This window comes from Sciurus vulgaris, assembly GCF_902686455.1.
Source record: "Sciurus vulgaris genome assembly, chromosome: 11".
In the NCBI taxonomy this organism is placed as follows: domain Eukaryota; kingdom Metazoa; phylum Chordata; class Mammalia; order Rodentia; family Sciuridae; genus Sciurus; species Sciurus vulgaris.
The window spans coordinates 103368181-103384624 of NC_136472.1; the positions used below are offsets into that span (position 1 = coordinate 103368181).

A 16444-nucleotide genomic window follows, 5' to 3' on the forward strand; every position below is an offset into this window, starting at 1 on the left:
ACATGACCCCAAGAAGGAGATTTCATTTGGGAATTTTGTTGCACAAAGCAAAGTTGCCCTTCTGTTAATACTTAATCTGATTTGATTATCATAAATAGCAGCTAATGTGTGTGTCTGTGTGTGCTATTAGTTGCTCTTCTTATAAGGAGTTACATTATTTTGCAATCAAGTTTTTGTATTACTTTTTCCCCCTCAGCATGATGGCAGGTTAGTCATTAGTGTGCATGTTGGCTAAACCAATCTAAAATTTTATCAGAACTCCCTCAAAATTCAGGATAGGTTGACTTAGCCTCCCTCCGCCCTTACGATTATACCTTCATTCTAACTCCATTTGGCTGAGGTTCATTAAGTTACATTACACTTTCCTAGATTTACATTTATAACCTTTTATAAGACTGAACTTTATTTGCTTTATTTATTTAACAAAAAAAGGAAGAGCTTTATTAGAAAGTGAAAGGCGAAGATGTGCACACTCCAGGTGGAATGTGGGTTAGCTCAAGAACGAGAGACCTACTTTTATTTATTTTAAGAAAACGCTAATATTGCTTAGTTCTTTCTTGATTTGTTACCTGGTTAAAATCAAGCTGTTGTAACATTTTAACTTCATCTGAATTGATATTTCTGTAACTGAAATTGGCTGAGAGTCTGTGTGTGCTCACTGGTGCCAGAGAAACATGAGCCAGAAGACATGAATCCTCCATGGTCCTTGGAAAGTAACCATAAACTTAAAATATTTTTTGATTAACCATTGGAAGGAGATTTTGTCTGTGAACCATTCTCAAAAACCAAAAAAACACTTTATAGTTGTAACTCCTGTATCCTCTATGAGAAAGGAGTTATTTGAAGTTTATGTGACTACTCTCCCTTAAGAAGAGACTAGTATGTGTGTGTCAGTGTGCTTGCTAAGCATGTAGATAAAATTACCATTATTTAAAAATTTTTTTTATTTGTAAAATTACCATGTTTTATCCCTCAAGTTACAATACAGTCGAATAGATGAAGCTTATGTATTGTTTCAAATTGATGGTAAATGTCACTTGGATACAAATCACAATGTGTGGAAATACTCCTTCTTCACTAATATTTGAAAGAAGTCTATATTAACCAATTATGGTATCAACGTAGGTTCTGTCAGACCCTGAATATTTCAGGTGTTCAACAGCGGTCAACATGTACACTTGGGAAAGTTCTTTCCTTGTCCTTCAGCAAGAATGATGCGTTTCTGCTGTCATAAATATCTACCTGTACAGTCTAGAAAGAACTTGAGGGATAAAAGTAGATCCGTTTTAAGAGGAGAATTTTGACTGTGAGCTTTTATGTTTGTCTATTTTTTCCGAAGAAAAGGATCTCATATGTTTAGGTTACAGGATTGTATTCTATAATCAAATAATTGGAAAACATTGCCCTTTTCATACATTTCCAATGCAAATAATGAGTTTGATTTAACAAACAGAAATACTATGTGCTTAAAAGACTTTGTTAAAGAGAAAATGAATGCTTATAAATACTCATACCTTTTTTAAAATTTCACACAAAATTCATTTTAATTTGAATGAGGTTTTTTCTGTTTGTTTATTTTGGTACTGGGTATTGAATGCAGGGGTGTTTTTACCATGCAGCTACATCTCCAGCCCTTATGTATTTTATTTTGAGACAGGATCTTGTTAAGTTGCTGAGGCTGGCCTCAAACTTAACAATCCTCCTATCTCAACCTCCCAAGTCATTGGGTTACAGGCGTGTGCCACCTTGCGTATTATGAGCAAAAATCTTCTGATGCCTCTCTAGCTGACGGGTTTATTGGTTAGAAGTTATACTTAAAAAACAGATGGCATATTTAAATGAATTAAAAGCAGTCACTTTTAATTATAGCCAGTCATTCACAGAGTCAGAAAGCACACAGAGTTAAAATATCTGTTTTGCCTAATGTTTTTGTGGTTGTGTGCTGTGTGTATTATGTGCATGTTTTGTAACGTGTTGTTTGCCACGTATTCAAGAGAACTCTCCTTTCTTCTGCTTAGACAGAAGCTAAATATTCATGTCTTTAGTTTTTACACTTTATTTTCTTTCTGTGCTAAGGACAGTTTTTAGCATACAACACTGAATGAAGGTTACATCATTCATGAAGAACAGTGGAACATTGTTCTGCTTGCAAGATATTGTTGGGAAGGGGCAGATACACAGTATGCAAGTAATAGAATGTAAGGCAGGATTTTCAGAAGGTTCTTCAGTCACATTCAGGACCTCAAATTATAAAATAGATTTAAATGGAGCTGTTATGGCCTAGCTGTTGTAGCTCAACCAGAAGAACTTGTTAGAACAACCATAGCACTTGTTAGAACAGATTTTTTAAAACCTATCTGATATTCTTTCCTCCCTCTTTCCCTTCTTTACTCTCCTTCCTTCCTCTCTCCCTCCTTCCTTCTTTCCTTCCTGCCTTTCTTTTACTAACTCAATCATTTACTTTCTTATTAATAAACATTTATTTGGCACCAACTATGGACCAAGCATCACATATAGGTCTGGGTAGGATGAACACCATGAGATTAAAACCCAACAATATCCAGTGAAGAATCATGAATGCGTGAGGCAACCTCTGGTTAGCGGAAAGAGAGATGCCAGACAAGCTTTCAGAGGAGGTAGTACTTGATAAATAATGACAGCGTAAAGGAGGACTTAATGTTTGGCCTTTAGGGCTGACTTTCACTGTTGCTTTAGAAGTTGATAATACTCAAACTGATTCAAGTTACAGACTTCTCTGCATACAGTTAACAATTTTAATATAAGCAGTAAAAGGGAGTAAGTACCAATAAAAGACTAAATGCTATTTTTTCATTCATTCCTTCAGCAAATTCAGCAAAACAGAATGGGAGAAGAAAAGGATGGATAAAGCAATTGGGTGAGTGTGGAATTTCATACACAAAGAATATCAGACTGAACCAGAAACAGAGCAAAAGTGCCCTAAGAGTGCTGTGAAAGATGACAAGGATGAAATTCCACTTGTCCTGATGGAAATATGTAAGCCAGTTGAATTTTAAAAAGGACCCATTTATATGTTCTTGGATTTATTTGTATGATTGCATTATACCATTTCGGAACCAACTGATGAGGTTTAGAAAGTTATAACTGTATGAAAGTGATTTCCAGAAATCACCTCTTAGAATTTGATTTGGTAGCTTTCTTTTAAAGATTTTTACCAAGTATTGGGCTGTTAGATAAAATTTTATTTTAGAAGCATTTTTAAAATGCCCATTTCATCCAAAAACTTCTGTGCCAGGTTTACAATAACAGAGAGTATTTAAAGCTTATTTCCCCTTTCATTTTTAATAGACATGAAGAAAAGGGACTGGAAAATACATTTTGTGCTAATATACTGATTTAAACTTTTCTCACTTAAAAACGATACATGATTTATTCTGAAAATATAGAATGTAAACTAAATATCAACCTAATCTTATTATTCTTGTGGGTGCATATTAATATTTTGTGGTATTTCATTCTAGCCTTTTTTCCATGCACATATATATATGTGAGTTTAAAAAAATATATATATATATATAAAATCTTGGCTTGTTAAATCCATAAAGTTTTATATCCTGCTTAGTCTTTAAAAATAGTTTTAGTCAACTGGAATATGGTACATGAGATTACCATAATCTATTTCTCTAGTCATCTTTTTTAGGATATTTGAGTAGTTTCCATGTCTTGCTCTTATAATTAATTGTGTAACAAATATCTTTGTGTATAAAGATTTGCCCACTTTGGATATTTTGGAATTAAAATTACCAAGTCAAACCATATGAACTCTTTTGGTATGCCTTATTGAAACTTTATGGTCAATTTTAAAAGTCAAGATTTTGTTAGGGTGAAGAAGAAAGAGCAGTTTGCCACTCTGGTAATGTAATAGGAATTGAAAAACCAGGTTATCACTTTTTGAAGTTCTTATTTCCCATATGTGCAACACTATTGGTTTTGTGGTTTTCACCTCACAGGTACTCATTTGCAATTGTGGGCATCAATATAACTGATCTGGCATATAATCTACTGGTCAGTGGAGCTCTAAAAACCCATTTCTACAACATTGCTCCAGAAGCTCCAACACTGTCTCACTTCCAGCAAACATTCTGTAAGTGTTCTGTCATTTAATTATCAATACAAGTGTCTATGGAGCACTCGAGAAAAGAATCAAAGTTGAGAAATCTCTGTGACTTGGCTGCTTCGGGGCCACTGAACTTCTTCCTTTAGTTTTAAATTTTTTGTTTTGGTTGTGTCATGGTTTAGATAGGGGGTATCCCCCAAAAGCTCAAGTGTGGGACAAGGCAGAAATATTCATAGATGAATGATTATATCATGAGAGCTGTAACCTCATCAAGTGGATTAATCCTCTGATGTATGTGGATTAACTGTGTGAAAACTGTCTGCAGATAGGTTGTGATTGAAAGAAGTAGGTCATTTGAGGCATGATCTTAGGGTTTATTTTATCCCTCATGAACAGAGTTCTCCCTTTGTGCTCCCTCGTTGCATGTCCTGAGCTACTTTCCTCTGCCACAACCTTCTGCTCTGATGAGCTATGAAGTAGGCCAAACATGGACTGAGCCAAAATAAACTTTTCCTCCTCTTATGTTGTTCTTGTCAGGTATTTTGATCACAGGGACAAAAAAGCTGACTCAAACAGATTGTTTTCTCACTCAAAATCAAGAACTACACTCATGTTTTCAGGCATCATGAATCTTACTCTTTCCCAGTTCTTGCATGATATCCAGTGTGTCGCTTCTAGTTGGACTTAAATATGTTGTGGGTGCCTCTCTCCCTCTGATATCACATGGTGTAGCACTCAAGAGGAGAGCTCTGGACACAGCCTGAGTTGACTGCCAGATCTGTGTTTCAGCAGAAATGAAATCTCCAAGATTATAAGATAAGGTTGAAAATCTTTCCCAGAAAGGAAAAAAAAACATGCATTTTGATGAAAAATAGAAAATAAAGATGGAAAAAGGAAAGACCATTCCAGGAAGTTCTATATCTGAAGAAACAAGAGTGGTAGGAAAAGTGAAAACTAAGGAAAGGGAAATACATCAAAAATTTTTTTCATAACTGAAGAATGGACTTTCATATTTTAACTAGTAAGCACCAACATAATAGATGAAAATAGACCCATACCAAGATACCACTGTGAAATGTCCTGACACAGGAAAGATAGGATCTTGAAATCCAGAGTTGTCATATGAAGAATTTGGACTCAAAATAACATTGGACTTCTCAATAGCAATCTTGTATTCTAGAAGACAATGGAATAATGTCTGCACATATTTCAGAAAATATAAAAGGAATGTGATTTCCAGTTTATAAGTCAGCCTAACTTACCAGTTAAGTACTAAAATAGAATAAGCATTTTTTAAATGCAAGATCTTGAACAGATTACTTCCTGGTATCTTTATCAGGAAGTTCCTAATAGATGTGTTTCCACACAATAAGTGAATAATATTAAAAGGAATAAATGGATCCTGAAGACAGGATCTATCCCAAGAGAGAAGTGAAGGGGATTTTTAGGGTAAGGGTAAACTGAAAGCCCAAGATACAGTCTATGCAATTAGCTCAAAGTAGAAATATGCATTTTAGCAGGTACAAAAGGCTCTGGTAGACTCTTTGAAGAATATGAAATGGATAAAATATCTACCATGTTTGACTGGCCATGGTGACCTACACCTGTAATCTCAGCAATTTGGCAGACTGAGGAAGGAGGATCTCAAGTTTGAGGCCAGCCTCAGCAATTTAGTGAGACTTTATCTCAAAATAAAAAATAAAAAAAGGACTGGGGATATGGCTTAGTAGTAAAGCACCACTGGGTTCCATTCCCAGTACCATAAAAAATATAATATCTATCATGTTGAAGCACATTAAGAGGACATTGTCATACTTCAGGGATGGCTTAAGGTCAAAGTAGAAAACTAAGCAAATAACAAAGAAGGCAGTTTAAAAACATCTAAAGAAGAGATGAGAAAATTTGTCTGGGTGAGTGAAAGGGAGCTAAGTCTTCATCTCCTGTAAAAGGATGTTTAAAAAAAATCAAGCAATGAAAGCAGGGCGCTGTGGCCCACACCTATAATCCCAGTGGCCCAGGAGGCTAAGGAAAGAGGATCTTGAGTTCAAAGCCAGCCTCAGCAATTTAGTGAGGAGCTAACAACTCAATGAGACTCTGTGTCTAAACAAAATACAAAATAGAACTGGGGGTGGCTCAGTGGTCCAGTGCCCCTGAGTTCAATCCCTGGTACCACCCCCCCACACACACCAAAAAAAAAAAAGCTTGAACATGTAGCTAAATTAAACCTTGTGCTACATTTCCTTAGTCCCTTACACTTAGCCCCTTCTGTGTTTTCCATTCTCTTTAAGGAATAAGGGAAGCATTTTTGAGGGAAAATAGAATGAGTTTAATTTTAGGCAAACTGAATGAAATCCATATAGAGCCACAGAATGGACATTCTAATATAAGTTTCTGGAGCTCTGAAGAACTTGAGTGGCACAAGCTATAGATTTGAAATTCATCAGTATTAAGGAGAAAATCAGTGCCACACAGTGAAGGACATCTCCCAGGAAATAATCAAAGTTAAAATTATAGGGAAGTGACATTTCTGTTTTGTCCACTGCCATACCCTCAGCACAGAACCTAGTACAGAGGAAGCGATGCAAGGATGAATGGATGGGTGAATAGAAAGGAAGCTACAATATTGGCTGGTGTTCTTTACAGGGGGAAGGGGACACTAAATGATTTGGAAAATTTTAGCCTTGTCCTGGATTGAAATGTTTCTGAGAGTCCCAGCTCAGATGAGTAAGCATGCAATAGGATTATTTATTTCCCAAGGCACTCTTCAGGTTTTGGAAACAGCAGTAGTTCCCTGTGGATTGGCTTATAGGCAGGAGTCTTTAGAGGAAGCAAACTGTGCCCTAGTTTCATTATTCCTCCACCAGCCATGATCAGTTCTGCACATCTCCTCTGTAATATTTTTGCAATTACCTGTGTCCGTGCACATGTCTCTGCTCTCTACTAACTAGATGCAGTGAAGCAAAACCAAGACACTTTCAAGCAGCAATAAATTTGCTGCAGTCTTGAGATGGAAAGCCAAATTAGTATTCAAAATAAGTATTTCATCTAGGTGGAAGAATATAAGAACATAATGGCTCTATCATTATGACTTCACAGCATTATTCAGTGAACACTACACTGTCAAGGGAGTATGTTACAAAAACTGCATTCCATCTGAAGCTGTACTGAACACACAGCCCCACTGAAACAGACTGAGGTTAGGCTAGTGAGCGGAGGAACACACAATGGCCAGAAGAGGAAACGGAATTGTCTTTCTTTTCTTTGAACTTCAAAAGAAGAACTATTCAGTAAGAGTAAGAACCAGAGGAACAGAGTGCACAGGAAAGGCAGGCTGTTGCAGCTGTGGAAAATCAGCTGGTTTCAAGTCCTGATTTCCTACTGTAATTGTGTAACTATACACCATTCAAGAATCTTATCTAAGCCCAGTAAAACAGAGATAAAATCTCCATTGCCTACCCCACAAAGCTGTCATAAGAATTGAGAGACTGTAAGCCATAGCTTAGCCCCTGTTTTCTCCAGCTTCCCACACTGCTTTGTTAGCTTCCTTAGCTAACAGATCATCAGCTGAAATTGTGTACCTATCTCCCTCTCTCCAGGAGACTGAGAAATTAGGTAACACAAAACTCTACCTTTCTCTTCATCCTCAGTACCTAAGGCTATATCTGTTACATGTTTGTTAATTGCAGGATGGGTTAACCGACCAACTGGCCAAATGAATTTTTGAACAAATGAATTGGCCAAATGAATTTCTACATTGTATACATATATCAAATTATTACACACTATAAATATGTGTAATTAAAAATAAATTTTTTAAAAGATGATTTTTCACAGTGCCTATTTCTCATTGTCAATAGAAATATTGCTGCTGTTACTCATGAGGTACTAATGAGATACATCAGGGACTTTTTTTTAATGTTGATGAACCTTTATTTTATTCTTTACATGTTATATAAATGAGTAGAATTTTATGGCTGTAATATGTATCTGGGAAGCTGGTCCACCATTTCTGTATTTTTATTACAATCATATTATAAGATCTCTAATTGCTTTTCTGATGGGATAGAGAGAATCCTAGGGAATCTGTCTACAAGCTCTACAGTTTGAATTTGTAGCCTTAAGAGGTGGTATCATAGACACTGGGCGAAGTAGTGCAGGCCTGTAATCTTAGCGGGAAGGCTGAGGCCTGAGGATAGAGGGTTCAAAGCCAGCCTCAGCAGAAGTGAGGCACTAAACAACTCAGCAAGACCCTGTCTGTAAATAAAATACAAAAATAGGCTGAGGATGTGGCTCAGTGGTCGAATGCCTCTGAGTTCAATCCCCAGGACCCACCCCCCGCAATAAAAGAGAAGGTATCATGAGAATGGTATCAGATATGAACCACTGTCACCTAGCCAATTTTTTTAAAACTTCCAAGATGTTGTTCTGTAATTGTGTGTAAGGTAGAAAACTGGGGAAATTAAATGGGACTGGTTTGGGATTGTAGCTCAGTAGTAGAGTGCTTGCCTAGCATGTGTGAGGCACTTGGTTCATTTCTCAGCACCACATATAAATAAAATAAATGATCCATTAATCCATTAACAACTAATATATATATGTATATATATATACATATTTATATGATACTATAAATGAAAACATTATTTAAAAAACTAAATGGAGGTGCATTACTTTAGAACTCTATGCCATACTACATTGTCTTTAGAGTGAGTTGCCAATATATCTACACATTATAGGAAAATGAACATATTTTGTATGTTCCAGAAAAATCAATTATTAAAAGATGATAATAAATATTTAAGAAGATGAAAATGTTACACACTAACAATCATTCTACATTGTATACATATATCAAATTATTATACCCTATAGAGTGCTAGCCTTGCAAGCATAAGACCCTGGTTGGATCCCCAGCACCGCAAAAAGAAAAAAAAAGAGAGCAAACAGATTAGCCTGCTTCAAAAAAGACACCAAAAATATAGATACTTTAAAAATATAGATACTTATATCCTATAAATATGTGTAATTAAAAATAAATTTTTTTAAAAGATGATTTTTCACAGTGCCTATTTCTCATTGTCAATAGAAATATTGCTGCTGTTACTCATGAGATACTAATGAGATATATCAGGGACTTTTTTTTAATGTTGATGAACCTTTACTTTATTATTTATATGTGGTGCTGAGAATCAAACCCAGTGCTTCACACATGCCAGGCAAGTGCTCTTCCACTGAGCCACAATCCCAGCTCCCATCAGGGACATTTTTAATTCATTGTATTAGAAACTTGACTTTCCATACAAAATAGCTCAGGTATGTTTATTTGAGCTCAAAGACCAGTCAGGAAAATTATGCATGTTTTATATACTAAAAAAAGAAGAAATAATAAATTATCATATATTTCTTTTAGAACCATATAAATCATAATATTCAGAAGGAAGCCAAGGGAACTTAAAAAGATGGCATCTTCTAGACTGTGGGTTTCAAACTTTAGTGACACAGATTCTTCTTACTGAATTGCAAGTTTGAATCTGGGAGGACCTACATTTTTAACAGATGCCCCAAATCATTCCTGGGCTATTTTAAGAATTTGTTCAGTCACTGAAATGGGCAGATGATTGAATTCTTTTAGCTGAATAAGACTGAGGTTGGAGGAAACAAGTTTCTGTTTGGTGTGCACTAAAACAATCAGGATGATAAACAGACTCCAACAGGGCATGTGAGAAATGTCGAGGAGAAACAGGTATGCCTGACCTGGAGACAAGATAAGCACTGGACATAAAGCATACTTCAGACACTTGGATTGGAGGATTGAATGTGGTCCATGAAATACAGAGCAACAGCTTTAGGCTCCATGTGAGAAACTTTTTAAGAGACAAGTTTCTCATCCATGGAAACATCAAGCCTAGATGCGGCCTTGAACTGCCTTGGGGAATCCAAGCATCAGATGAGCAAACTGAGAAGATGGCTCCTGGGTGACTGATTCTGCTGATCCAAGTATTTTCTGATCATCAGCCCCAGTGTATGTAGCCAGAGGCCAGCTGGTTGAGGGTGGGGTGTGCCCCCAGCGGAAATGTTAAAAGCAGGCCTGTCAGTTACTGCATTTGAAGAGCCCAAAGACAGACTAGTCCTAAAAGAAATGGAACAGTGAACCCAAAAGAGCATAAAATAAATAGTCCCCCTCCCTGTCCTATATTTGCAGATAAATCATGTACTTATAGATCTATGAGCATACCTAACAAAATAATAAGAAGAGTAATGAGGGGGGTACAAGTATACAGGTGGATCAACACCTGGGCATATGTGTTAGGAGAAGGCTACTTCTAATTTGTATTATATATATGAATAAGATTTTTTAAAAATCTGCTTATGAATCTATGTCAAAAGGATTCCCATACAATGCTAGTTACCAGAAAAATAAGTTATTAATTTTTTAATATTCAAACTGAGTATATTCTTTCTAAATTCTCTTCCCATGCCCCATCATTTCTATGACTCACTCTTCTCCATTTCTGTTCACAGAAAGAGGTAGAAGAGCTGAGATTTAAGCCAGGTTTCTTACTCTTGGTTTCTTGGCTACTATTTTTGACTACCTTCTAAAGTTAACAAACAAATAAGTTTGTATAATGTTTGCTTTGATGGAATTATTTCCTTACTCTTTTCTAAGATAGATAACTGAGTTTACAGTGGGTTTACTACATACAAATCTTTTAAAAAACAACTCACATTCCAATTTTAAATGTGGTAGAGGGAGGGGGCACTATGGGAAACAGACACAATAAATAGATTCTTGTATCAAGGACTTCACATTTTTTTCAAAAATTTTCCCACTCCAGATCATTCATAGATAACATTTTTGAGAAACAAGAGCATTTGAATATGAAATTATGCTTCAGAGCAAGGAAGTCTTATTATCAATTTCATGTAGTTTAATGACCAGTCTGTGTTGTTCAGAGTTGATTTACAATTCTTATTGTCTCATAATAGATTGTCAAAATGCATTTATTTGATTCGTCAGGGTAATTTAAAATGCAGTTAAATCAAAAGTCAAGACCAAAAAGGTGGAGCAGAGTAATTTTGAAAAATTGAACAGTTATATTAATTTAATTAGGAGGGGAAGGATGAAGTAGTCATTGTTGGCCTTTCAGAATATGTTCCCCGTGTGATCCATATTCAAGAGATGGCAGAACTGATTTGTCTTCCTGCGTCCTGAAACTGAGAAGAATTCTAAGATCAGCTGTAAAAATTTTACCAATTGATAGCTTCTGCTTCACTGGTCTTAAAGAATAAAGAATAATATTTTTTTTTCTTTTTGATGTTCTGGGCCTCAAACATACTAAGCAAGTGCTCTAACACGGAGCTACACCACCAGCCCCCAAATAATCTTAAACAGTCTTATTTGCCAAATTTTGGGTTTCTTTGAGCTCCGTGGTACTGTGATTTTGGTCTAACTCATTCAGGATGATTTTTTAATATGATTAAGAACTTTATCTCCTCTGTTCTTATCACTGTTTTATCTCTAACAGGCTATTTGATGCATGAATTTCACAAGTTTTGGATTGAAGAGGATCCCATGGACATAATGGAATTTAATCGTGTGAGGGAGAAATTCCGCAAGAGGATCATAAAACAGCTGCAAAATCCAGACATGGCGCTGTGCCCACATTTTGCTGCCTCTGAAGGTTTAATCAACATGTAGTCACCCGCGCTGGTTTTAATGGATACCCTGGAACACTGCCTCATTGTCGTGTTAGGTCTCTGCTTAGGTCACAGCTCACACACTGAATGCACACAGTGATTATATGCATGCCTTTTGGTACAGTATTTTCATCTCTTGGTCATAATTCCAAGATCCCCAAATATCACTATTTCTGGACTATCTGTCCTCCAGTGACTGCTCATATTATGGCATTATGCAGTGTTACATCTTGCCTTGACACCCAGGTATGGAAAGAGTTTTCTATTTTTTTAAATTTTTTCCTCCCCCTCATAACTCAACATTGAAGACTTGTATTTCATTAGCTGTATTTTGTATGTAAGAGGTTTAACTGAATCTTGTTCTGTGAAAGACTTTTAATTTATTGATATGTTTCAGGATTACTGCTGCTAGCTTTTCAAGCCAGGTTCTTGCTTGGACCTCATTCTGATAAAATATAAGACTTTAACATAACACAGACAGACACATGATAAGCCAAACTCTTCCTGCAAACATAGCTGCGCTTCACAAAAATGTAATGAGGCTTACAAGAAGTAACATTAGGTAGGAGCTGTTTTTGTGTGAAGTACTGCAGAATTATTCTGTAACTTAACCCCAGTTGCAATTGTGTCATGGTCATCTGGCTATAAAATGATTTTTTATTCTCATAATTTCACTGGCTTGGATGTCTAAATATGTTTATGATGCTTGGAGCCTCAGAAGAGAAGTAAGCTTATTTCAAAAGCTGCAAAAGGTTTTTCACTTGTCCCAGCACTGTTCTGATCCAAACCTCTTTGCTTGGGGAACTGAGTGCTGACTGGTTTGTTTTCTATGTCAATGGGCAATATTAAAAAACAATTTGCAAGAAAATGTGTTGCAAGAGAGAAACCTAAGTTATGTCATTCTGCGATATTTCTTGAAAATAATGACCTTATCAGTGGAAGTAAATAGCTTGGAAAAAAGAAATAGAGAAATCATTCCAAAACTGCTAAAAATCATTTCAAAAAATGTGATTTAGTTTGGAATTATGATTGTAGTCTGTTGAATAGTATTTACCATGGCATTTCATACCCATGGTATTTTATACTTTCGGACTATCAATTTTAGTATTATTAGATGTTTGTGTAATCACTTGCTTATTTAAATGAATTTTGAGTACTGCCTAACTGTCAGATATATGAATAAATTACATGTCATTCTACTGTAACAGAGTGGATTTCGTTTTAATAATTTTTGTGCTCATACAGCTTCTGAATATGCAAATATGTGATTGGGTAGAATGTCAAAGACAGATGACCTGGAGCTGATTGTAAATCATGCCATCGTTCAGATTAACTGGGTGTGAGCTAGCATGTCCGAAAGACTTATGTCTGAAAGACTTCTTTTCTCTCAAAACCTGATGGTACTTTAATGAAAGAATGAGTTCCAACTTTTTCTTCCTTATTTCCTACAATATCTGGCTTGGCCACTGCTAGACAGCTGAGGAAGACACATACTGCCACTGTTTCCTCGCCTAATCTAGCTCCTCCAGGATTGTGTCATCCTGTCCCTTTCCATCCTGTACCTGGTGGCGGCATCTTCCATTGCCTCTGTTACAATCCTATGTCCTTTCTTAGAATGCAGAGGGGAAGGAGTTGGTTAACATGTGATGCGTATCATGAGTAATGACAAGAATGTGCATTTCTGTCCAGGGAAGTGAGAAAAGGCAAGCCTCATAAGCGGTCTGTCTCGAGAATGCTCAACTGCCAGTGCAGCTGCAGCTGCAGCTGCTGGAGGTAAAGGCGCTGTTGCATATACAGCTCAGCCTCTGTCAGCCGCATGTGGGCTCTGTCTCTTTCTATTCGCTATGGTCCTGTGTCACTGCCACGGCTTGATAGTGTGTGGCACTTACACCAGCTCACGTCTCCTCTGTTCAGGTAGAGATAGATGACATTAACAAAGCTAAGCGTTTCCTCTCTCAGCTCCTTTAATACTTTCTCTCTGTCATACCTTAACATGGCTGCACAATTTTGAACAAGCTCTGCCAGCTCCCTTTCTAGTTCTGAGTATTATTAGATTTCTCATTCACACCTCTTTCTGGAAGATGCATGCTACCCAGTAATACAAGGTAAGGTGAGAAAAAGAAGTGTCCAAAAGCTCCAGAAATGTGGTGTGTGTGTGTGTGTGTGTCTGTGTGTGTGTGTGTGTGTGTGCGCGTGCGCATGTGTTTCCCCAATGTATTTTTAGCTTGCTTATATTTATTCCATTGAACAAGGATTGACCACATAAAATGTAAATTATGTAGCAAGCCTCTTTCAAGTTTTTTCAAAACACCACTTGCTATGATAAAAATATATTCCAGCTTGGACTACAGGAAAAGAAAAACAAAAATTTTTTTTGAAGCACCATTTCTGGAACTTGAGACTTTATTCTGACCTTCCTTCTCACAATTCTTGTTATTTTAATGTACTGGGGGGAAAAATCTTCAGCTCTTCTATATTTGAAAAGAAGCTTAAATATACACCAATACCAAAAGATAGAGTGAACTTTATGGTATATCTTCCAAGCCAGGGCACTTTTGGGAGATAAAGAGGATATTCCTAGTTTCTTTAGAACATCAAGGTAAGTAGGATAGTCTAAGAAACTGTGATATTAGGTGACTACAGTAGTCCAAGAGGGGAATGTAAATAAGAATTATCCACTCACAACACAATTAGGCAAATACAACCCATTTTTTTTTTCACTCTCTCATCTCTGGCAAGAAAAATATATCCTAGGGTTCTACCCCAAATCACAGAGACCTTTCAAAGGTATGGGCTTGGAATGTGCTGAGAATTTCAATTTCAAAAACTGTGCCTAAATTAGTGATGGGAAAATAAAACCCGGCACTCCAACTTCAAGGCTACAAATTAGATTGACCCATAAACATATGGGATCAGACTCAAATTGGGAGTGAGGACTGAACCAGAGTTGGTACAGTGTGAGGACAGGGGATGGGAGACAATGGAGAGAAGAGAAAGGGAAGACAAATAGGAAAGTTGAAATTCTCAGCACAGTGAACCCATATCTACATGTTAGAAACTGATCCTCAGTGACAAGCACTCTCTCAAAGTCAAGACTCCAACTCTCCAGGGAGTAATAGAAGTAACTGCCCTAATCTAGAGACAAAAGCAGAACAGAGATAGCATTAAGTCCTAGAAGAAGGAAAAGACACTGGCTTGGACTCCATTTCAAGAGCTAACATTTAATGAGCTCTTATGCCATGTCCCAGGACAGTGTCATCGCCTGACAACCTGTGAAATCAAACATTGTTCATCGGCTTTTTTCTTTTCTTTTCCGTCTTCCTTCCTTCCTTGCCTTCCTGCCTCCGTCCCTTACTTTTACTGGGAATTGAACCCAGGGTCCCTACTCTACCCAAGGGCACTCTACTACTGAGCCACATCCTTAGCCCTTATCAATTTTTTTTTTTTTTTTTTGAGATAGGGACTGATCAAATTGCCCAGGCTGATCTCAAACTTGAGATTCTCCTGCCTCAGCTTTTGAGTCGTTGGGATTACAGGTGTGCACCCTTAATTGCTTTTCTTGATTAACAGGCTTAAAGATCTCAAGAGAGAAAAGTGAAGGGCAAAGCTAGACCTTGAGACAAACCGGCCTTATGCCCACATGTCTAATCATTATGCTATTTATCTAACTAGAATTCTTCTCTACTATTCCAGGGGACTGGTGCATTATAAGTACCTACTGATGCACAGATGCACTGTTTCATGTACACACACACACACACACACACACACACCCCTGCCCCTGAGCAATATGTGTGTTAATAAATATTTCTTGCTTGAATGTCTGCAGGGTGAATTCAAACCTGCAGATACAAATGCTGCCTTGCTGCTCCTCAGGACTTCCACATTTTTTTAAAATCAGAATTTTATCCATTTGATACACAACAGTTCTGACAGCATTTTAAGCTCTTTCTCCTGACCCTTGCCTGTGGTGCTGCACATCTCATTCCTGCTCCCTGGAGGGAAACCTCAGCAAGCTGGGTTTGTGGAGCCTGGCCTGTGGCATCCTCAGGCCAGATGCTGCAGGGCATTTCTGTGGGAAGAGAAACACTAGGGGCTTTGGGCAGGTGCACTCCTCAGAAAGAAAACCTCCCCAGTGACCCATGGACCTGAGGTAACCTCCAGAGTGCTACTAATCATAGAAACTAACAGAAATGGTGTTGCCCTAAACTCCCTGGGATATTTCATGGAAACTCAGCAGAGATGGTAAAGGTAAGGATCAGGGCAATGTTACAAGATCAAAATGTTGACTTTTTTAATCTATTATGTACCTATGCTTTAGGACAGACCATAGAAGACAAGTTTATGGCAATTAGGAAAGGGGGGCAAAGAGAAGGAAAACGAAATTAAATTTGTAAAACCACAATTAAAAGCCCTGTGCAGTGCAAGGTAAGGGCTACCTTCATGACTGCAACCTAGCACACTTGAGTTCAGATGAATTCTGTAGCATCTCGGGGCACAGGGTTTGGAACGAGCTTTTTTAGGGAAATTTATGAAGCCAGAATCAGCAAGAGAGGAAGGGATGAGTGATTTCCATTGTCCCAAGGCTTGCCAGGGCCTGGCTGCTGTACTAGACACACTGCGTATTTGCTTTAAGTCACTGTGACCAAT

General features: G+C 37.3%; 1 protein-coding gene across 4 annotated transcripts in view; it reads left to right on the plus strand.

The window, feature by feature from the left end:
- ELMOD1 (ELMO domain containing 1) overlaps window positions 1-12999 on the plus strand; it is a 67561-nt gene extending 54562 nt beyond the window's left edge. For all 4 annotated transcript variants that reach the window (XM_079101635.1, XM_079101633.1, XM_079101634.1 and 1 more), the window contains 3 exons: window positions 2846-2896; window positions 3990-4123; window positions 11623-12999. In XM_079101635.1, coding sequence (XP_078957761.1) covers window positions 2846-2896; window positions 3990-4123; window positions 11623-11795 — 358 coding nt within the window. In that variant the 3' untranslated portion in view covers window positions 11796-12999. The remainder of the gene's footprint in view (window positions 1-2845; window positions 2897-3989; window positions 4124-11622) is intronic.
- The last annotated feature ends 3445 nt before the right edge of the window (window positions 13000-16444 follow it).